This window comes from Mchenga conophoros, linkage group LG3, assembly GCF_057382185.1.
Source record: "Mchenga conophoros isolate Kocher_MC1m ecotype Shallow Benthic linkage group LG3, M_conophoros_male_GT1.1, whole genome shotgun sequence".
Taxonomy (NCBI): Eukaryota; Metazoa; Chordata; class Actinopteri; order Cichliformes; family Cichlidae; genus Mchenga; species Mchenga conophoros.
The window spans coordinates 8,293,112-8,317,219 of record NC_140528.1 but is presented as its reverse complement, the minus strand read 5'-3'; the positions used below and the strand labels follow the sequence as shown (position 1 = coordinate 8,317,219).

The 24,108-nt window shown below is 41.2% G+C and overlaps 1 protein-coding gene across 1 annotated transcript in view; it reads left to right on the top strand.

Annotated features, from left to right (window-relative positions):
* The window catches only part of LOC146577151 (NACHT, LRR and PYD domains-containing protein 12-like), a 50,956-nt gene that overhangs the window by 4,659 nt on the left and 22,189 nt on the right, over window positions 1–24,108 (top strand). The window contains exons 5-9 of the mRNA XM_085268208.1: window positions 646–850; window positions 1,002–2,802; window positions 5,652–5,825; window positions 15,718–15,897; window positions 22,396–22,569. Of these exons, the coding sequence (XP_085124334.1) occupies window positions 646–850; window positions 1,002–2,802; window positions 5,652–5,825; window positions 15,718–15,897; window positions 22,396–22,569 (2,534 nt within the window). The remainder of the gene's footprint in view (window positions 1–645; window positions 851–1,001; window positions 2,803–5,651; window positions 5,826–15,717; window positions 15,898–22,395; window positions 22,570–24,108) is intronic.

Below are 24,108 nucleotides of genomic sequence, written 5' to 3'. Positions count from 1 at the left end.
TGGTCATGAGTCCAGTTCACAGAGAGCTGGGGAATGGCTGCAATCACAGCATTGTAAGATGGTGACAAATGTACCCTTAGGCCCCTCCTCCATTCAGAGATGGTCTTTCCTTTTCACATAAATGGCCTCCTTGACTCCGCCCTCAAACCAGCGTTCACATTTACTCAGGACCTTCTTGATGTGAAGTTCTTCTGCTTCGCTGGCTGCTGTGTCTGTGGGGATGGTGTTTGTTCTGTGTTGTAGTGTCCTGATGACGCCCAGTTTGTGCCCCAGTGGATGATGAGAGTCAAACCTTAAATACTGATCTGTATGTGTAAACAGAGTGAACCTTTAAGACCAGTTGTCTCTACGATCAACTCAGTCACCTGAAACATCTCCAAGTTTCTGGATTTGATCATCAACCTGTTGGTAGTTCAGCTCTGAACACCAGTGAAATGTTTCTCCCACTGAAATCGCTGCATTCATATGAACAGCATCAACGTTTTGGGATCATGGAGTTGTGGACAAAGTCTCAGTTAATCAGATAAAGTCAAACCTATAATTGGTGAAGAGGTCGTGGATGATATGCCCCTTGATGGTAAAGAAGTGGATGTTGTGTGGACTAAAGTTCAGAGTGGTGGGTCATTCATAAATATTCTGTTCCAGCTGCTGGAGGACAACATCATCACTTTTGTGAAGAACGAGCTGAAGAAGATCCAGAAGGCTCTGAATCCAAATAAGCCCCAGTGCTTGGAGTTTCAGAGGGAGGATGATGAGCAGAGGAGCAGCAGCAGAGACGCATTTGTGAAGATCACAGTGGACTTCCTGAGGAGAATGAAGCAGGAGGAGCTGGCTGACCGTCTGCAGAGACGTAAGAGGATTTATCTAAAGATTTAAGCTGCTGGATAAATGAGAGACTTGTGGCACCACTGTGTTCAGTCATTTCTCAGTGGGTCAGAAATTGTCATCAGCATTTTGTAAAATATGATTGTTAAAGTTGTATTTTTATTATTATTATTCAGAACTTCCAGCCGCAGTTTGTCATCGTAAACTTAAATCCACCCTGAAGAAGAAGTTCCAGTGTGTGTTTGAGGGCATCGCTAAAGCAGGAAACCCAACCCTCCTGAATCAGATCTACACAGAGCTCTACATCACAGAGGGAGGGACTGCAGAGGTCAATGATGAACATGAGGTCAGACAGATTGAAACAGCATCCAGGAAACCAGACAGACCAGAAACAACCATCAGACAAGAAGACATCTTTAAAGACACACCTGGAAGAGATGAACCAATCAGAACAGTGCTGACAAAGGGAGTGGCTGGCATTGGGAAAACAGTCTTAACACAGAAATACAGCCTGGACTGGGCTGAAGACAAAGCCAACCAGGACATCCAGTTCATATTTCCATTCACTTTCAGAGAGCTGAATGTGCTGAAAGAGGAAAAGTTCAGCTTGGTGGGACTTGTTCATCACTTCTTTACTGAAACCAAAGAAGCAGGAATCTGCAGCTTTGAAGACTTCCAGGTTGTGTTCATCTTTGATGGTCTGGATGAGTGTCGACTTCCTCTGGACTTCCACAAAACTACAATCCTAACTGACCCTAGAAAGTCCACCTCAGTGGATGTGCTGCTGATAAACCTCATCAGGGGGAAACTGCTTCCCTCTGCTCGCCTCTGGATAACCACACGACCTGCAGCAGCCAATCAGATCCCTCCTGACTGTGTTGGCATGGTGACAGAGGTGAGAGGGTTCACTGACCCACAGAAGGAGGAGTACTTCAGGAAGAGATTCAGAGATGAGGAGCAGGCCAGCAGGATCATCTCCCACATCAAGAAAGCTCGAAGCCTCCACATCATGTGTCACATCCCAGTCTTCTGCTGGATCACTGCTACAGTTCTGGAGGATGTGCTGGAAACCAGAGAGGGAGGACAGCTGCCCAAGACCGTGACTGAGATGTACATCCACTTCCTGGTGGTTCAGGCCAAAGTGAAGAAGGTCAAGTATGATGGAGGAGCTGAGACAGATCCACACTGGAATAAAAAGAGCAGGAAGATGATTAAATCTCTGGGAAAACTGGCTTTTGATCAGCTGCAGAAAGGAAACCTGATCTTCTATGAATCAGACCTGACAGAGTGTGGCATCGATATCAGAGCAGCCTCAGTGTACTCAGGAGTGTTCACACAGATCTTTAAAGAGGAGAGAGGACTGTACCAGGACAAGGTGTTCTGCTTCATCCATCTGAGTGTTCAGGAGTTTCTGGGTGCTCTTCATGTCCATCTGACCTTCATCAACTCTGGACTCAATCTGCTGGAACAACAACAAACAACCTCCAAGAAATCTAAATTATTTAACAAACTAAAACTTCAATCTCTCCACCAGAGTGCTGTGAACAAGGCCTTACAGAGTCCAAATGGACACCTGGACTTGTTCCTCCGCTTCCTCCTGGGTCTTTCACTGCAGACCAATCAGACTCTCCTACGAGGTCTGCTGACACAAACAGGAAGTAGCTCACAGACCAATCAGGAAACAGTTCAGTACATCAAGAAGAAGCTCAGTAAGAATCTGTCTGCAGAGAAAAGCATCAATCTGATCCACTGTCTGAATGAACTGAATGATCGTTCTCTAGTGGAGGAGATCCAACAGTCCCTGAGATCAGGAAGTCTCTCCACAGATAAACTGTCTCCTGCTCAGTGGTCAGCTCTGGTCTTCATCTTACTGTCATCAGAAGAAGATCTGGATGTGTTTGACCTGAAGAAATACTCTGCTTCAGAGGAGGCTCTTCTGAGGCTGCTGCCAGTGGTCAAAGCCTCCAACAAAGCTCTGTGAGTACATTTGTACTCATGTCTTTACTTTTAACATCCAACTGTGTCAGTAATTTATTTCACCAGGTTTTCTGTCTTTGTATGAATTTGTAAAGTTTTGGGATTTCTCCAATACAACTGTGACCTCTTTGATGCCTCCAGAACTCGGTGAACTCGAGACGCTGGATTCACCATAAACTCTGATCATCACTGCTGCTGTTATGTTATCAGTCTTTGTTTAAACATTTAGGCTGCATGTGCCTGATGTTGTGATACTTTATCTTCACATGCATGCTCCTAGATACATTTCTACTGCAGGTCTATTTTAGTCACAAATGTTGGTGAAACACTTGCTTTTACATGCATGGTGGGTCCTGCATTAAAGAAAGCATTTGAATTACTCAGTGAATCCTGGCAGCCAGAGAAACATCCTTAGTTCCACTTCAAACTAAACTCTGCTTCGGTCTTCCACAGTGTGTTTGTTGTTTCTTTGTTGTTGTTGGCCTGCTCTCTCCTCCCACTCCAATCTGGTTGCAGCAGATGTTTGTCCCTCCCTGAACCTGCAGACTTGGGTGCAGCACCTCAGTTCATCTTCAGTCTGAAACCAGCTGTTGTAGCTATATCCCCTCAAGCACACCTTCCCTGGTCATCTCTGCTGTGGTTGCTATAAAATTTAATCTTGATTTAAAAAAAAGAACAAAAAAACCTCAAGTCAGACTTGATGCCATTTGTTGGCAGCATGGTGCCTGTTTGTCTTTGATGATAAACTGCAGCACAGTCTAAAGCAAACCTTCTGACTTTATTGACTTTATGCATGTATATATTCTTCCTGTTCACCTTGGACACACAGCAGCTCTCTGTTTGTTGTGATTGGATCTAGAACAGCCAACATATCCTAATCTAGATGATTTCTAAGGTGGTATCTGGGAGGAAAAGTTAAAATCAGCTTGGATGGCCTGTACTGTATGATGGCCTTGGTTGCACCACATTGATAGCCATGCAGGGTGGTTCACTCCTTGTGCAAGAAGACCGAGGAGTGAGCCACACTCGGTCAAAGCTTGGTCATTCAAGCTCACTGTTTTCCCCTTGTTGGTTGATGATAGTATTTTTTATAGTCATCATTGTCTTCAAATTAACTCACACACTGCTGACTGCTGTAGCTTACCTGGCTGAGCAGGTGACCCATGTACTGAAGGTTAGATTCGTGACTCCAGGGCCTGGTTTGAGTCTGCCCAAGACCATTTCCTGTGTGTTATTCTCCTCACTTCTCCCTCCATTCCTGTCTTCTTTGCCCTATACAGTGAAGACAAAAGGCCTCGAGTTCTGAAAACTCTTCCCCTTCATCATCTTCCAAATCATCTCTCTCATCTAAAATCTCCAGTATTCTCTGAGTAGAGAATCTTTTCACAATCTTGAATGATAAGGATCCAAGTGGGTAAAGTTAGTTATTTGTTGTGTTCCTATTTGCAGCTGGGATAGATTGTGAAAAACTCTCGGCTGCCAAAATTACATCCAGTTTAGAAGACAAACATTGAGTGAAGTGTTTGTTTCATCATCCTTCACAACTCATCAACCAGGTGTCACAAACTGCAGCAGAACAGTACAAAGCATGTCATACTGGATGGCTGCAACAACCAGAGTTTTACCTACTTTTGGTATTTCGTGACAGCATGAGCGTAATATTTACTGAACAGAGTCGTCTTCTGTAATCTTTTCAGATTCAGATTCAGAACACTGTATTTATTTTCAAGGGGCAATTAGGATACTGAGCTTTCCAACCATACATACAATACACAAACATCACATTGGGGAGACGGGTCAGGCTAGGTAGCTGGCCGGTCAGCCGCTAGAGCAGCGACCCGGAACCAAACAGCAGAAAATGCACAACATCAGGAAAGATGAGGAGAAAAAAGAACTCCTCCCAGACTGAGCTCCAACAGGGAGATCAGTTTGAGAACAGACAAAAAAAATGACCTTAGCGCAGAGCACATGAAAACTCTTAATGCGCCATAGAAACACATGACAAGCAACAGGGATGGGTAAAAGGTGAGAGACAGCCGGTGTAGACAGCGCATCCGGGCCTGCAGCATTTGCGCTGGTCCCCTCGACCCACCGTCTGCACCGGGAGGGGATAAGCATGCTTAGGATGGGAAGGAACAGTCTAAACACCGTCTGTTATCAGGGTGAGATTTGTTATGTTCAGCTCCAGCCTTCAGACCACAGCTCGCGCCGGTATGTTAGCCGCATGAAATGATGGTGGCTTTCTGTGGTGCGAACAACTGCATGTGAATTTCACAGCTGATCTAGCAGTCCGTCACTCGTCTCTCAATCTCCCGTTGGAGAGCCACGAGCTTCTCCGAGAGGTTATCGGTTTTGTGCTCAAAGAGCAAAGTCTGAGAACTCACGACCGCCATGAGCTTCTTCAAGATCTTATCCGTGCTGCGTTCAATGAGCCCATTTTGAGAAGTCACGACCCGTCCCATTGTTTCAGTCACAGCGGGCAGCCTTGTGGGGGTTTGAACAGCTGATTCTGCTTTCTTTAATCTTCAGTAAGCCAGGGCCAAGCCAGCTCAGATCAGCAAGAACCCTTTGCTGCTGTGAATGTCCGTGCTGCTATATTTCAGGATCAGGCTCTAAATGTACAAATGGATCTGAGAAGCTTTCCAATCATGTTTCTACTAGATTTACAGTTTGTTTTCATGTCTTCTGACTCAGAAGGTGGAGCAGGTGGAGCTTGCAAGGAGTAAGTGCTGCTATAGAAGAAGAGTTGTGTTTTAATGAAGCTATTTAGTTAACCAATAATTGTATTGCATGCTGGCATTAAAAATGTTTCATTTGACTGATTTAATTGTTTGTTTGTTTTCTTCCAGACTGAGTGGCTGTAACCTCTCAGAGAGAAGCTGTGATGCTCTGTCCTCAGTTCTCAACTCCCAGTCCTCTAGTCTGAAAGAGCTGGACCTGAGTAACAATGACCTGCGGGATTCAGGGGTGAAGCTTCTGTCTGCTGCACTGCAGAGTCCACATTGTACACTGGAAACTCTCAGGTCAGGATCCAAACATATCATTAAATGATATTATTGTATAAACAACCAAGCTTTATAGAATTGGCAGGTGAACTTTTCTTTATCTTTGGATTGCTTAGGAGATTCTTAATTACTGTCTGAACATTTTTTACAGTCACATATTTTGTTTTATTGGTCAAACAGAATTATTGTTCAGTTCAATGAGCAGGTAGCTGTGAGATTCATAATAATGAGGTATATTTATGTGTTTACTAAAGTCCAGGAGCAGGAGGCTGTGTGTAGCATAGAGGAACCCAGACCTCAGCTTTGTCTCCTGGTTTCTGTTGCTGCTGATACAGTTTCCCCTCATCGTTCCCTTCAACAGTCTCCTCACTGTAACAAATCAAAGTGTTACTGTATAGATTCACGTCTGAATGTTGCCATGTGCTATTAAAACTAAAAGCGATGTTTCATACACCCACGTGGTTCAGTCACACAGTAACTGATGGTAAATAATGTTTGTGTTGAACACATCGTACAGGTCAGCTGCTCCACACAGATCTCAGGTTTACATGCTGGAACAGTTTGTGATCATGAAGGATAAACCTCACTTCCTCTTTGTTTCATACAGATGTGACATGAACAATAACACATTCATGAAATCCTTTTAGGAACACAAACACTATTGTAGCTGGAGAATATATTTGAATGTAGGATAATGTAGGGGATCATAAACAACAGTAATAACTAACCACCACCTCACCATTTGGGTTGGTAGCTGCATGTTGATTGATGAAGTCATTTTCTTCTTCCTCCATTTCTACCTTATTAACATCAGATTAAAAGCTAGACAGAGACAGGCACTGGACATGTTTAGCCTAGCTTAGTACAAGGACTGGACATGGGGGAAACGGCTCTCATCACTGGATCAAAACATGAAAACAAATCTGAAGTAAAGTTTTGTTGAAGTGAACTGTGGTGGTGCCCAATGTTCCCTCTAAGCTGCTGGCACGTCTCTGCGCACAGAAAATCTGTGTTGCACACAAAAAAAAAAAAAATCAAATCTCAATTGAAATTAAAATTAAATCTTCAACAATTCTGTTTTGCAGTGTTAGTGACTGGCTGCTCCCATATGAGAGTAGAACGATGCCACCTTATCCCATAGTCCAGCCAATCACGCGATTCACATTCGTATATACGCAGCTAATCAACGTCACTGACAGGCTATGACAGTGTCCTTATGTGCCAACACCGGTGTTATAGCGAGCAAAGTGGCTGATGATGAGGTGAAGCCACGTTAATGACAACGTGTACAACCATTGGAGATGTGAGCAGGACAGACGTAACAACTGAGGGAAAAAGTGTGGACTTTATACCAGTTTTTAAATTGTGTTGATCGGCCACGTAAAACCAGAGTTATGATAAAATATCTGCAATGTTTGGTTTTCTACCTTTTTTTTTTTTTTTTTTTTTTAACATATGGCTCAGAAGATCATCATTGCCTAATAATTTTTTTTTCCCCGGATAGGACAGGGGGAAAGAATGAAAGAAAGAGAGGGAGAGAAAGAAAGAAAACCAAAGGGGAGAAGAGACGGTGAGAAGGGGGGGAAGAGAGAAAAAAAACAAACAAACAAACAAAAAAAAACTCCTGGGTCACCTGTATGGAGAAAAAAAAAACAGAGAAGACGGCAAACAACAAAGAGCAACATAATAAGAGAAAAAAAAAAAAGCACCATCACAATAAACTAGCTAGCCATAGATATCAATAGTTACTAAATAATAAACGATATTGTGCAGCACGCAAGATAGACAGCGCACAGTGTGCTTTGAGGCAGCAGCCAAGAAAGCTTTAGTCCGCGTCTGTGAATACCCATGTGTGCATACCTGTGTGCATCAGCATGCTTGCATTCCAAAGGTTTCTCCATGTAATGATCTGCTATGGAGTGTGGGGAGCCACAGCCCTGTCCTTTATGGTATCAGGCAGGTATGGAGGAGATCAAAACTCCAGACATCCAGAGGCCCCCAGAACACAAGAGACCAAGGAAGACCCACAGAGGGGCAGCTGCGCCACTGTCCCAGTAAGAGCTAAGGAGAGTCCCAGATGAGGGCTCATTCAGCAGCCGCGGAGCAGAAGCCAGGGGGAGTTGCAGTGACGCGCCCGTGAGCTCCGCCGGCAGCCAGCTGTGCCTGAGTGACCGAGCCCCAGGCCGAGAGGCCGGGGTCACCCCACCTCCGAAATGGCCCGAGCGAGCCCCAATAAGCGGCCGCCAAGGAGTGAGCCGGTGTGTACTCGGACGCCCAGCCCCAGATACAAAGAACCACCAACGCACCGACACCTGAGGGAGTCCGCCACCGGCAGGGGAAGTGGTGGTGGGTGGAGATAGGCCTCCGAACCTTGGAGGGCCCGAGATGTCCCCAGAGAGGTGGCGTCTGATACCCAACCTGACATATAGACACAAACATCCATTCCCACCCTCATGCTCTCATGTGCACTTCACACTCAACCGACGTGGAGACAGACATAAAGAGACGCTGTATACACGATCACACTCCCCAAGCGTACTCTACAAACCGGGTCTAGGTACCCTTGCCCCTGGAGGGGGGAACCGCACCCAGACCCAGGTGGTGTTACCCTTTTCCCTGCGGTGGGGAGAGGCAGACCGCCCCGACTCCGCAGCAGCAGGGAGGCCCCACACCCCAGACCGCAGCCGGACGGCCAACTCCTCCTAGCCCCCCCGCTCCAGCAGGCCGCAGAGAACGGGGGTGAGAGAAGACTCCAAACCTCCCTCCACCCGCTCATTGTAGTGTTGATGCATGTGTGTTCTAAGGTGTAATTAAAACCCAGGAGGGCATGGAGCTACCTGCCAGAGAGCAGCAGGTAAGTGCATAGTCCCTCCTGCTAGCCCTCAATGTCTACGTGTATTTAAAATTGAGAGGTGGGGTAGCCTCCTCTGCACCCTGGTGACATACCCCTACTCCAAGGCCCTGCATGTGTGGGTGGTTGTGGTGGAGCGGGAGGAGGGAGGCAGCTGGAGATGGGGAGGGAAGGAAGGGAGGGGCAGGTGACCCCTCCCTGGGGCCAGCTCCCCCACTGACCCCAGTAGGCACTCCCATACTCCGCGACCCGCCAGGGAAAAGGGGGCCCAGGCCTATCCAGACTGGGGCCCAGCGCAGCAGCGCCCCCCGGGCTCACAGAGCCCGGGACAGTCCACCCAACCCCACCACAGAGAAAACTGCACCCACCCCACCATCCACTCGTCTTCCAGACTACATGAGACAATAGACGCCCAGGCTGAGATCTTCCTCCACCTCTCCTGTATCTCCCCCTCCTGCAGAGAGTTCCTGAGGGGAGGAAAGCTCCTGCAAGGTGTGACAATCTCCCCCACCGGTTGAAGAGCCCCACGGGCGGCTCGACACACCGGCGGCACCCTGCACCAGGGATGGGCCCCCATGCACCCACCCGCCCACAACCCCGGCAACACACAAACCAGGACCCGGCCAGGGCCCCGGCCCAGAGATGGAGCGCCCCCAGACCCCCACGCCCATCCCGGACCCACCCAGGGGCAGACAGGCTACCAGGTCAGTAACCCACGTCCATCATCACAGACCCTCCCCTAGCCCCGCTGCACGCGGCCACGAGGAAATAGTCAGAAAAGAGCCCCCAACCGGACATGACCGCTACCCCGGGTTGAGCCCCCCAAGGAAGATGCCTCCGGGGAAACCCCCGACGCCCTAAGCCTGTCCCTGCCCCCACACCAATCACAACATTGAAGGCGGGACCAAACTATGACCCCCCACCCTCACTAGGTGATGGAGCCGATCAAAGGAGCCCAGCGCAATTGATCTGATGTGGTGGCAGAGGCTGTATCAAAACTAATGTAATCTAATAGATAATTTCTATATTGGTTAGAATTAAGATTGTTTTTATTTTTCCAGTTCATGAGGACAGTTTTCTTGGCTATGCATAGGGCAGTGAAAACCATATGGGCTATATTGTTTTCTGAAGTGACATTATCTAAGCTGCCCAACAAACACACTAAGGGGGAAGTTGGAATGTTACATTTCAGACACTTTGATAAGTCTTCACATATCTCGCGCCAAAACTTCTGCACTGGTGGACAGAACCAAAGAGCGTGAATGTAATTGTCTGGTGTATTGCTTTGACAGTGTGAGCAGTTGTTGGAAGATGTAAAGCCCATCTTGAACATCCGATGACCTGTATAGTGCACTCTATGTAGTATTTTGTATTGTATTAATTGCAGACTGGGATTTTTAATCAATTTAAAAGTTTTTAAGCATACCTGAGACCAGAAGTTTTGGTCTAAACTGACTGATAAATCTGCTTCTCACTTTGCAATAGGAAGGGATATCTAATTTAGAAAGTGTTCTGTATATTTTAGATAATAATTTGGGGGATTTAAGAGTAAGGAAATGTGCCGCACTTGGTGGTGTTTGTAATTCAACTTGACTGAGGTTAAATTTCTTTTTTATTATGGATTTAATTTGTTGATATTCTAAAAAATTTTTCTTGTTGATCCCATATTGTGCAACTAGTCTGTCAAATGGGATAAATTCTGTTCCCTCTAATATATGTTCTAAGTATTTAATTCCTTTACAACTCCATTCTGGGAAATTAATCATATTATTGTTTTGTAATATGTCAGGGTTATTCCAGATAGGTGTACGTTTGCATGGGATTAATGAAGACTCCGTTATTTTTAGAAACTCCCACCATGCTGTCAGAGAGAAGCTGATGTTGATACTTTTAAAGCATTCATGTCTTTTGATGTTTGAGCTAATAAATGGTAGGTCTGAAATCTCTAGATCCTTGCATAGTGCCTGTTCAACATCTAGCCAGGGCTCATCTAGGAAGGTATGTTTTGACCATTCTGAGATGAACTGAAGCCTGTTGGCTAAGAAGTATTGGTGAAAATTAGGCAGATCTAATCCTCCTCTATCCTTGGTTCTTTGTAGCGTTTTTAAGCTGATACGCGGGGGTTTATCTTTCCAAAGGAATTTGGAAATATATGAATCCAGAGATCTGAACCAATCTTGTGATGGTTTGTTAGGGATCATCAAAAATAAGTAATTTATTTTTGGCAAGATCATCATTTTTATAGTGGCGACCCTTCCCATGAGTGATATGGGTAAAGATTTCCATCTAGTCGGATCGCCTTCTACTTTCTTTAGAAGTGGGATGTGGTTTAATTTAGTTAAGTCTGAAAGCTTAGGAGAAACATTAATACCTAAATATTTAATATTTCCGGATTGCAGTGGGGCAGAGGAAGAATTATGGAAGGAGCAGTTAATGGGGAGAACTGTAGATTTTGGCCAGTTAATTGAATAATCTGAAACTCTTGAAAACCAGTTTATTAGAGTAATTACCTCAGAGAGGTTGGTTTGTGTGTTTTGCAGAAAAAGCAACACATCATCCACATAGAGACTGATTTTATGTTCTATGTTCTTACATTTTATGCCCTTAATTGTTGTAGCCTGTCTAAATGCTGCTGCTAGAGGTTCGATAAAAATTGCAAAAAGTGAAGGGGAGAGTGGGCATCCCTGCCTGGTGCCCCTCAGGAGACAGAAGCTGGAGGATGTCTGGTCATTTGTTCTGATACGAGCTGTTGGGGAATTGTATAATATTCTTATCCAGTTTATAAAAGAGTTTCCGAAACCAAATTTGTGTAAAGTTGCGAATAAAAATTTCCAGTTAACTCTGTCAAATGCTTTTTCTGCATCTAGAGATAATATTATGGTTTCAACGTTTTTATTGTATGAGTATTCTATTAAATTAAGTAATCTACGAGTGTTTGATGAGAAGTGCCGACCTTTTATGAAACCAGTTTGGTCAGGATGAATTAAGAGGGGGGTTATTTTCTCTAATCTCTTTGAGAGCTTTGCAGATTATTTTAAGGTCTACATTTAAAAGAGAAATTGGACGATAGCTTGAGGGAAATAAAGGGTCTTTGCCTGGTTTTAGCAGGAGACTAATGTTGGCAGAATTCATATTTGGTGGTAGTCTGCCATTTTCCTCGATTTCCTGCAACATTCCGTGGAATACTGGTGCCAGAATTGTCCAGAATTCTTTGTAGAATTCTGCAGGGAAGCCGTCTGGACCTGGAGCCTTATTATTGGGCATACTTATCAGGGCTTCCTGGAATTCACTTGGCGTCAGTGGCGAATCCAGTTCCATTGCTTGACTGTCTAGTAATTTTGGGAGAGTTACGTTGTCAAGAAACCGATCAATTTCATTTTTAGATGGGTTTATTTGTGGTGAGTATAAAGTTTCATAGAAATCCCTAAAAATGTTGTTTATTCTTCCAGGGTCATATATTGTGTTCCCCGATAAATCTTTAGCAGCACATATAGTTGTTTTTTCTTTATTTATTTTTAACTGGTTAGCTAGAAATCGACCTGATTTGTTACGGTGTTCAAAATTCTGCAAGCGAAGTCTTTGTATAAGGAATTGTGTTTTTTTATTAATAGTTTCATTTAATTCTAGTTTTGTCTTGCATATTTTGTTCAATGTTTCCTGATCTTGGTTGCACGCGTAGGCTTCTTCTGGTGATTTGATGGTTTTTTCTAATTCCTGAATATTTTTGTTTTCTTCTTTCTTTTTGTGTGATGAGAAAGAAATTATTTTACCTCTCATCACAGCTTTCCCTGCTTCCCATAGAACAGAAGCAGATATTCCGGGAGTGTCATTAAAGTCTAAATATGAAGTCCATTCCTTTTCAAAATATTTAATAAAGTCTTCATCTTTAAGCAGTGATGTATTAAATCTCCAGTTTTTACTTGGCGTAGTATTATTCTTGTGCATTAGTTTTAAAGATACAGGAGCATGATCACTGACAGCTATAGGATGAATCTCAGTGTCTGAAATGTCACTCAGCGGTGAAACTTATCCAGACGAGAGTAAGAGTGATGAACATGCGAGAAAAAAGTATATTCCTTACTGTTGGGGTGAAGAGAGCGCCATGCATCGCGAAGGCCAAAGTCGCTCATATACTGTTTGACTATATTTGTGGATTGCCAATTGCGCTGAGTTCCTGTTGTGTTGAGCCTATCCATTTCTTCATTTAGTCCAAGGTTGAGGTCACCGCCAAGAATGAGTGCGCAATCGAGGTGTTCAGAGAGTGCACTAAAAAATCCGTGGAAGAATGGTTTGGTTTTCTTCCTGAATACTATCGTTGTTTATAACAACGATAGTATTCAGTATTTATTGCAACAAACTTTGTTGTTTGCAAAACTCAGTTACTTTTTTGAAGAAGTAACTATATAATTAATTGCCCAACATTGGTCATTATTTACTGTATTTTTCAGACAGAGTTACAGACTCTCTCCCAGACCACAGACTCATAATACAAGTCAGAGCTTTATAAAAATAGAAAAAATAAAGTTGTGTTTTCAAAATTGGAGTTCAAGTTATTTTTACTTCCAATAGTGTTAACATGCTACAGGTCATGAACAAGGTTGTTTTTAATTTTCATTGTAAGTGGGCTAAAGCAGTTAATTAAAAGTAGTCTAACATAAATGTAAATGCTGTAATTTGATTACTTTAATAAACCATGTAACTTGGATGGATAAGATGCTGGCGTGACCACAGTGCACACGTCTGCTGTTGCTGTGGTCCAAGGGACGTTCAGGGAGTTTGTGTGTTCGCTCAGACACATGAAACATTAGAGGGAACATTGGCGGTGACTGGCAGGGAAAAGGGGAATGATAAGACTTACTGTAAATATAATTATGTATGTATTGAAAAAGGAACAACTAAAATGTTCCAGCTGAAAAAATGAAATCAGTTTCAGTTTATTTTCAGTTAATCCAAACACCTTTCTCTTTAAACTCTGTTTGTCAGTCACAGTATATCCAGTACAATCCTCTTTTTCACTGCGTCACACACATTCAGAGATCAGAGTGTCCTGTGTGTGCTCTCATTCACTCACACTCACTCTCATATGGCTGAAGTCTGTTTGTACACAGGCTGTCAGCTGGCCTGAGTTAGGCCTGTCTCTAAAATCATTATTTTATTACTTTTATTCTGATTCATCAAAGCCAAACTCAAACATATTTATATTTACTAATTATGTTCTCATCAATAATTAACAGTCAGTACATTCAGATATGAATCATAATTCAGTGTTTAACATATTATCACAGATGGACTGCACAGGAGATCTCCTTTATGAAGAAACTGTGAAAGTTTGTCCAACAGTGGGAAACATTTCAGAGAACATCTCAGAGAATATCTGTGAAGCAGAAACTAAACATAATAATAGAAGAAAAGCCAAATAATGATCCAAATCCTGCTCTGAGACTATCAGACAGTAAAGGCTTCCAAAGACTGCTCACCTCTCAGACTTACTTAAAGATGCTGGTGCTGTCCACAGATCAGCTGACCTGCTGGGTCTCCATGATCAGCTTTGTTTCTTGGAGATAAAGGCTGAAGCCTTTAGAGCTTCAGTTCTCCAGAGCAGCAGGATGTCTGAGGTCCGCAGAAACACAAAAACACAGCAGCTAAAAATAGTTGTTCAAAGAAAACGAGGTGGGAGCTACTGATTCCTGAGCTTTGATACTGGATTAGCTTCAGTAGTTATTCCCATCACTGCTGTAGGAGCTACATTTAGTCACAGCTGACTGTCTTCTTTGAACAATCACAATGACTACTGTTCTAAAAAACACGCACACAAAGAACCAATAAGAGTGTAGAACATGATAAAGAGCTCCTGTGATGGTGGCAAAGAAATGAGCAGCAGACGGCCGTCTACATGTTGTAGTGGTTTACAGTCACCAGGGGGCGCCGTCACAGCCACGCAGTCAGTGGGCTGCTCTGCTTGTGCTGTTGTTGGTGAAGCTGAAGTGAAAGCGAATGTTAAAACAATGAAAAGTGTCCACTGCAGCCTCCATCTGAGCTTGTCATGTTCTTCTTCTTTGATCCTTCGTGTTTGTGCTGAACACTGCTGTCGCTCTCTTCCCTGTTCCCGCCCACTTTCTAACCAATCAGCATTGGAGCGTGCACAGCGTCGTCCACACTGAGCTTTGTTGTGAGCGCATGGACTCGTCTGCAGAACATTTGTATGGGCTCAAAATGTGGTCATAAATATTTTGTACTTGTAAATCAGGATTTGTATGTGTAAAAAGAATTTGTGTGTGTGTAAAAAAGATTTGTGTGTGTGTGTGTGTGTGTGTGTGTGTGTGTGTGTGTGTGTGTGTGTGTGTGTGTAAAAAAAGATTTGTGTGTGGACTTAGCCAAAAAAAAAATCCCTGCAAGTTACAAGTACGAATTTTGACCCTATTTTTCTTCCTTTCATCTGATTGGTCAATGTCATGTCAATCACAAATGTAACTATCCAATCAGAGAACAGATGGGTTTGGCTGTCAGAGGGGCACTTTTTTGACCTAACGTTCCTGTCACAAGTGTCTTCTAAGTGAAGCTACCAGGTTCAGGTCCAGCTCTGTTTATCTGGAGCTGCAGTAAATGATCCGTCCTCACAAAGCAACACAGACACCAGATATGCAAACACAGCATCATACAACACAACCAAGAGATCCAAAGAATTATCTCTGCATTTCTGTGGCTGATGCTGCTGGAACGAAGCTGTTTGAAACCTTGTTGTTCTGCACTTTGGGACCTGAAGAGGAACCTGAACCTCTGTGCAGAGGGTTCAACTCTAAGAATTCCTGTTCAGTTTTTTTTATTTCACACGGCAAAACTTGACAACTTTATGATAAATGTACGACTTCAATGTGAAAAATTCATTTTTTTCTCTTGTTTGTTTGAAGCTGCTTCCTGTTGGCTTCAGCTGTTTGGAGTTTCCATTTTCTAAACTTCTACATTCTGAACCTTATTCAGCTCTGAACAGATGATGAAACACTGAATGATTTCAAGCTCACACTTTGTCTAATAAACTTACATCTTTCATTCTTCATACAGATTGTTTGGCTGTGATTTGTCAGAGATCAGCTGTGATTATCTGGCAGCAGCGCTGAAGTCCAACCCCTCGTATCCCAGAGTGCTGGACCTGAGTGGAACCTACAACAACCTGCAGGATTCAGGAGTGAAGCAGCTGTGTGTTCTTCTGGAGAATCCACGATGTCGATTTGAAACTCTGAGGTCAGTCACATGTTTTAGTTGTGCTGAGATGAATATGATGTGAAAGTTGTGCTGACACTGTGGATCAGTAGGCCCACACACCTCACAACAGGAAGTCTGGTTATACTCTTTGTAGAACTTCTGATCCCTGATCCTCGGAGTCTGACTCAGTAGATAATGCAGAGTTCTGAGCTGATGTGGGTGAGAGGACTCAGGCAGCCTGACAGAGTTGATGTCCAGGTCTTCCCTGCTTGTCCTGATATACATAAACATGAGTATCCTTGCAGGTCAGATCTCATCAGTCACACCTGTTAGTGCAGCTCTCCTCTAGATTGTAGTGTTTGTAAAACTAGGATGATTTTAGGAGCCTGGGCCGCAGATCTAAGGGAAGATATGACTTGGAAAGACTAAACCAACCTATTAGAGGTGTTCGCACTAACATAGATAAATACTCAGATTTACACCTCTAGTGTCTCACAAAGGGTTGAAAAGTGAATGTGCACAGAGAGGTTGGTGGTGAGACGGGCACTTCCAGCACTGTAGATGTGATCCAGCTCAGTGTTCATGGAAATAATCCGGAGAGCAGGATTCCTTGATGAATGTTACATCTTCTTAAAGTTATAATCCACAGGGAAAACTGTGAAACTGTCGATCTGATATCTACTCAACCAATCAGGTGTTTACATGCCCTTCATTGATCTCCAGCCCCACCTTATTATCAGTTCCTCTCTTTTACATCTGAATTATCTTCACTTCACATTTCAGTCAGTTCAGATTTCATTAGCACGTTCACTTTAGCATAATCCATTTTAATCCAAACACCTTTCTCTTTAAACTCTGTTTGTCAGTCACAGTATATCCAGTACAATCCTCTTTTTCACTGCGTCACACACATTCAGAGATCAGAGTGTCCTGTGTGTGCTCTCATTCACTCACACTCACTCTCATATGGCTGAAGTCTGTTTGTACACAGGCTAATCTGGGACTCTCCACCATTTGACCCTAGAAATAAAGAAGCTTCTTGGATGAGAGGTGAAAGGCGAAACGTCTTCAAAAAACTTAAAGAAGTCCAGATGCCTTTTTTTCTAAGCTCTTTAGATGACTGCGAACCTTCACAAACGCCTCATCAGTGGGACTCTCAGAGCTACCAGCCCTTTGCTACAATCACAAAGCTCTTCATTGAAATCAATGATATCAAAGCTGGAATCAAGCTATAGCCATATACACTGGTAAAGACTTCTTATTTCGAAATAATATACTGAAGTGGCAATGCAGAAATTGAAAATAGGCGGACGTGCTACCTATGCTATTAGTAGAATGGACATTGGCCTGCTGGCTAAGGAAGGCCCTGTCTCACATAGAGGTGAGAGAGGCCCCCCTCGAAGCCCCCTCTTTTATCGGGGCTTACTTAGGGTCATATCAGGGACCCCTCATTTGGAAGTCTTTTTTTTTTTTTTTTTTCTTTGACCAAATAAAGCTTATTTCTGTAGCTGTTGTTTTATACAGCTTTAATGTTAATATTAATGTTTGCTTATGTATGTTTAGGGAGTGGTCTGATGGTACATGTCGTTGTCACATTAATAATATTCAAATAGTAAGGGTATGCTTAAAGATAAGGTAAAAATCATATCATATAATGTAAATGGCCTGTCGAATCCAATTAAACGTAATAAAATTTTAACTAAAATGAAGAAAGAACAAGTACAAATAGTGTATCCACAGGAAACCCATCTAGACTGTAAGGAGCATGAAAAACTGAAAAGAATGGGTTATACAACAGTTTTCTCCTCTTCCTATAAAACTGGACGAAGGAGAGGAGTGGCTATCCTGTTATCAAGCAAATTACTCTTTGAAAAAATATCTGAGATAAGTGATAAAGAGGGACGTTATATTTTGGTAAGGGGGAACATTGAGGGGAACCCAGTCACGTTGTTAAATATATATGCACCCCCTGGAAGCGATATTTATTTCTTTAAGAAAATTATAGATGTGATGGTAACAGAGACAGTAGGTTTCCTAATTTGCGGAGGACATCTATAACCAAAGCTAGATATTTCCAATAGAAAAGCACAGAATACTAAAACATTAATTAAGAATATAAATACACTGATGAAGGAGGTGGGACTAATTGATATATGGAGAGACTTGCATCCCTACCAAAGGGATTATACTTATTTTTCCTCACCACACTCGTTATACACAAGAATAGATTATTTCATAACTTTTGGGAAAAATAAAGATAAAATAAACACTTGTGCAATTGGAGTAATAGAGTTAAGCGATCATGCACCAGTATACGTGTCTGTTGATTTAAACGTGCAACCAAAACTCAATAATTGGAAATTAAATTCAAGCTTACTGAATGATCCTCACTTTAAAGGACAAATTAAGAAAGAGATTCACTTCTATATGGAAACTAATGACAATGGTGAGGTGTCTCCTCCTATACTGTGGGATGCCTTAAAAGCTGTCCTGAGAGGGAAAATTATAGCAATATCCTCTTATAAGAAAAAGATGAGAAATAAGAATTAGAGAAAAGGCATGAAAGAAAAACATCTCAGGATATATTGGAGGAAATTAGGAAAACAAGAAATGAAATAAATGATTTGACCACATATGAAATTTAAAAAAAATTAATGTTTCTTAAACAAAGGTATTATGAGGGAGGATCAAAAGCAAAGAATGTATTAGCCTGGAAACTAAAAAAGAAAATAGCAGATAATACAGTTCACAAAATTAAACATCCAGTGACAAAACTAATAAAAAATAAACCAATAGAAGTTCAGAGTGCATTTGAAACATTTTATAAGACTCTGTATGCTAATAACACAGAGAGTAGTATAGTTGAAATTAACAGTTTTTTAGATTCTCTTGATTTACCAGTACTGAATGAAGAACAGAATAAAACTTTGATTGAAGATATAACAGAAAAGGAACTAAGAATAGCAATAAGTAAGGTTAAAATAAATAAATCTCCAGGATCAGATGGATATACGGCAGAATGGTACAAGGAGCTAAAAGAAGAATTAATACCAGTGATGCTTCTAACAATGAATTGGATCCTAAAGAAGGCTCAAGTACCTTCTAGCTGGAAAGAAGCAATTATCTCTGCCATCCCAAAAGAAAACAAGGATAAATTAGAATGTGCGTCATATAGACCAATATCTGTTCTTAATACAGATTACAAGCTGTTTACATCTATCATGGCTCGACGATTAGAAAAGTTCTTACCTAATCTAATTCATAATGATCAAACAGGTTTTATTCGAGAGCGCCAAATACAAGATAATGTACGACGGACATTACAAATTATTAATCATATTCAAAAGAATAAAATAGAAGCAATGGTAATCAGTATCGATGCAGAAAAATCATTCGATTCAGTTAATTGGAACTTTCTTTACCGAGTCTTGCAAACATTTGGCTTTCACGAAAATATAATTAAGACAATACAGGCACTTTATGATAACCCTACGGCAAGGATTAAAATTAATGGCTACCTATCAAATAGTATTAAGCTGCAAAGAGGAACAAGGCAGGGCTGTGCGTGCTCACCATTATTATTTGCGTTATATCTGGAACTATTGGCTCAATATATAAGACAAAATAAAGAAGTAGAAGGTATTAATATCCATGAAAAGGAGCATATATCATCTGCATAGCAGGCTAATTTTTTAATATTTTTGGGTCAACCATCAAACTCTTTACCTAAGTTAATGCAATCATTTGAATACTTTGGTCGACTATCTGGATATAGGGTTAATATGAGTAAAACACAATTGCTTAAGTACAACTATATTCCATCAGAAGAAATTAAAAATAAGTATCAATTAGCATGGCAAACAGAGTACTTTAAATATCTAGCAGTCATAATACCTAAGGATCTTACAGAACTATTAGAACGAAATTATTTACCAATACAGAAAAAAATTAAGGAACATATAGCGAGATGGAATCTAATTCCATATTTAAGTTTATATTCGAGAATAGACTCAATTAAAATTAATATTCTTCCTAAATTATTATATTTATTTCAAACATTACCAATAGAAATTAATCAGAAACAGTTTAATGAATGGGATAAAAATTTTGTCAAGATACATATGGCAAGGAAAAATTAGATTTAAAACCCTACAACTTAACAAAGGAAAAAGGGGTGGGGCTTACCTTCTCTTAGGGAATATTATTGGGCAGCACAATTAAGGCCTATGATATGCTGATGTAATCCTTCATATGACGCTCAATGGAAAGTTAGTGAGGAGGGTCTGACCTCCATCCCAATATAAGCTATTATAGCAGACAGAAGCTTGCAAAATTTAATAAAAACTATTGAAAATCCATGGATCAAGTTGACTTTTAAAATTTGGGAAACAGTAATAAAAGAATATCAACTAGAAGAGGATATAGCAGTTCTTAAGTGGTGTGCATATGACACACATTTTGCTCCAAATAAATTGGACACCAGATTCAAAGATTGGACATATAAAGGATTAACAGCTTTATGTATGGTAATGGAGGAAGGCAGACTAATTAGTTTTGATAAAATGAAAGATAAATATTCATTAGAAACACAGGATTTTTATAGATGTCTACAGATGAGGCATTTTGTCAATAAAACGATAAAAGCTAAGGCTGAATTGAGTAAACAGCTGCTAGACGTATTTAAAAGGGCAGTTCAAATAAAAATAGAGGTATTATAGGTGACCTCTATAAAGGATTAACAAATATGAAATTACACTCAACCTTGTATATCAAAACAAAATGGGAAATGGAGGGAGGAATAGAGATAAAGGAGGAAGAATGGACAACAATATGGGCATATCAATGGAAATGTAGCAGCTCACAGAGCTGGTGGGAATTTGGGTGGAAATGCCTGATAAGATATTTTATTACACCTCACCAAAAATCTCACTATGAAGGTAACCCTCCTGCTTGCTGGAGAAATTGTGGAAATACAAATGCAAATCACTATCATATTTTCTGGGACTGTCATGTTATTAAAACTTATTGGAAGGGAATACATGCAGCAATACAAGAGACATTTGGAAGATATTTACCTTTGGAAAGTAAAACTCTACGTTTTGGACTTATGCCAGAAGGATGGACAAAGAACGATAAATACTTGTTTAATATTTTACTGGCAGCAGGCAAAAAAGCCATCACAAAAAAATGGCTTTCTTCAGAGAGCCCAGCTATGAACACGTGGATGAACATCACACTGGACATTTACAGAATGGAGAAAATGACAGCAGATGTGAACTACAAGAGGGACCTGTTTGTATCACGATGGAAGAAATGGATGGACTACATTAGAAAACGCAGGCCAGTTTTTGCTTTTGCATTAGATTTTGACTTTGTTAACTACTAGAAGACTAGAGGAAAAATTAGTTACATTAATGGAAACAAAAACACACTCCCTATATTTATTTATTTATTTTTCCTTATGTATTTTTTATTTATGTTGTTTGTTGTTTCCTCTTTTGCTTCTTTTTCTTTTCTTCTTCTTTCATTCTTATTGTATGGATATTTTAGTTGTTTAAATATAGAAAAAAATAATAAAAATATATGTACTGAAAGATAGCTGAAGTTGATGGTATTGTATAGTGATTCTAAAATGTCAATAAAAAAAAAAAGCTGGAATCAAATGAGTCCAAGTCTTCTGCTGATTCAGCATCACATTCATCTTTGCTCCTTGTTCTGCATCCCCACCATGGACTTCATTCCTTTCCAAGCCAGCCTTGAGTGTCCTTTATTCAGCTCATCCTCTGCTTTACTTTTACACCTGATTTTAGCTGCTTTTCTTCTCTCCCTCTTAACAAGACAGCTTCTTCTGCCTGAGAACATGTTGGAGTGATTTACTAATCCAGGGCTGATTTTTGGGGAAAATAGTTCCCATTTTCAAAGTAATCCCCATTTTTCCCAGAATGAAATGTAAGTAGAAATAAATGATCTAAGTGAAGAACATGAGCCTTTAAAAAGGCTCTACTGAGGCTGCTGCCAGTGGTCAAAGCCTCCAACAAAGCTCTGTAAGTACATATGTGATCATAGCTTTAGCTTTTAAATGTTTATTCTAGTTAACACAGATCAGGTGGAACAACTCAAATAAAATATCAAAAATATTAAGTGGTCATCGGTACTCAGTTTGTTCAATACTGAATACAATGGAGCACAAATTGTCCACGTTTCTGAAATATTTCTGGGTGTAACTGTCACCAAAGTGCAATTTAGACCTGGCCTGTGGTTGTTATCTAAGTGATAATCATCAATTCTACTAAAACAAATACAAAATAAAGAAATTTGACACATTCTGTTGATATCAAAAGCACACTGAACAATTCACTGTTGTTTTACTGCTGTTCTCTCTTCACTTCTTCTCCTCTGATTCTCTCCACATGTTGCTCTGCATCAGTGCTCAGTTTCCTGACAAAACAAGATTAAATATTGCTAAATATAATAGTATCTCATTACGCTTCAACAGAAGTGTTTTATTTTTGTAATTGTTTATCTGTTATTCTTCAGACTGAGTCACTGTGACCTGTCAGAGAGAAGCTGTGAAGCTCTGGCCTCAGGTCTCAGCTCTCAGACCTCTAATCTGAGACAGCTGGACCTGAGTAACATCAACCTGAAGGATTCAGGCGTGAAGCTTCTGTCTGAAGGACTGAAGAGTCCACACTGTACACTGGAAACTCTCAGGTGAGATCAAGCATTTTTCTTTCATCAACTGACAGAATTAGCAGATTAATAATAAGGCAGTCCTCTAATAAGAGGAGAAGTGGAGGTGTTTTGAAGGGCAACGTACTCATATGTTAACAAGACAGGAAGTAGTTCCTGGGAACTGCTTCCTTTGTTATTGTCTAAGTAGAAACATGATGGTGAAACAGTGATGAGTTTGCAGAGGTGGATCCACACAACACAACAATGCTGTTGCGTGCTGAAAGCAGACTTCTCACAGATTCTGAGGCTGCAGGTTTCATCACTGTCCAACCAAAATTCACTGAACCAGCAGTAAATGAACGTCCAAAACTAAACTTCATGTTTAAAAAACAGATGATCAGGGGGATTTGTGTTTACATATTTTTTGTGTGATCTGTTCACCTGCTGTTTCAGCTGTTTGGTGGTTGTTGAGATGGTTTTGTGAACTTTTAGCTGAGATTCTGACGTTTCTGTAGATACCACACATGTCTAATTACTTTGTACAGCATGAATGGCCATAACGAGGTTTTTAACAGTAAGAAAAGTTGTAAAACTTCAGAAAATATAGTTAAAAGTCCAAAACCTTCTACGTCTGGTGGCTTGTGGTAAGGAGCAGATCAAACGAGTAAAGAATTACGTTATAATTATAAATGGCTTCAACAGCACATTCAGGTCTGTGAGACTCATTCAGACACTGAGCCGTGGCTCTGTGCTACATGCACATATTTCTGCATCTCTGCCATTCAGACACACTTTATATATAGTTTATTTTATGTAGTATTCAATACTGAACTGTACATTTAGTCTTTTTAAAGGCAGCAAGTTTTATTCAGTGTTTTCATAAAAGCCTTATTTTTATCCATTTACTGCTATTAGGAAGAACACGTGAGGTTTAAGACCTGGACCAGTTTGAAACCTTTTGTCCTCCACAGTGGAAAATGGGTGGAAATAAAAATGGGTCTCACTTTAGCCAGCTCCTAATTTTATCAGTTCTGCTCTCAGCGTCTCCTGTATATCTCCTGTATAAATGTTGCACTCAGCTTTGTGGTCTCCAATATCACTGAAATGCAGCCAGATGCTGCTCATTTTGCCTTTTCACTCTTTCCTGACACGCTTGCATTTCAGTACAGCTCCCATTTCTCTGTGTACTGGTCTCTACCACTACCCTTGCTGTCTATGGGACATGTCCTCTTTCACATAATGGTATGATCCCAGTCTGTCTCTGAAAGTGATTGGCCACATGGTTTGCTCATCAGAATAAAACCTCAGCCGTGCTCACATTGATTATCAGCAAGCCTGAAAATTCATCAATATTTGACATATGAAATTATCTCAAGGGCTGGATTTGGCCCACGGGCCATATGTTTGACACCCCTGGTTTACACAGTTTGGTATTCAATGTACAAGTGAGCTAGCTCTCAGCTAACTAGCAGACAAGCTAACTGCTGGGACTGCATCTTTCTAACAAGAGCGTCAGACACTCAGACTGGTTTCCTTTGTGGATGATGATGTGTTCTCACACTGATCCTTCATGCTGAT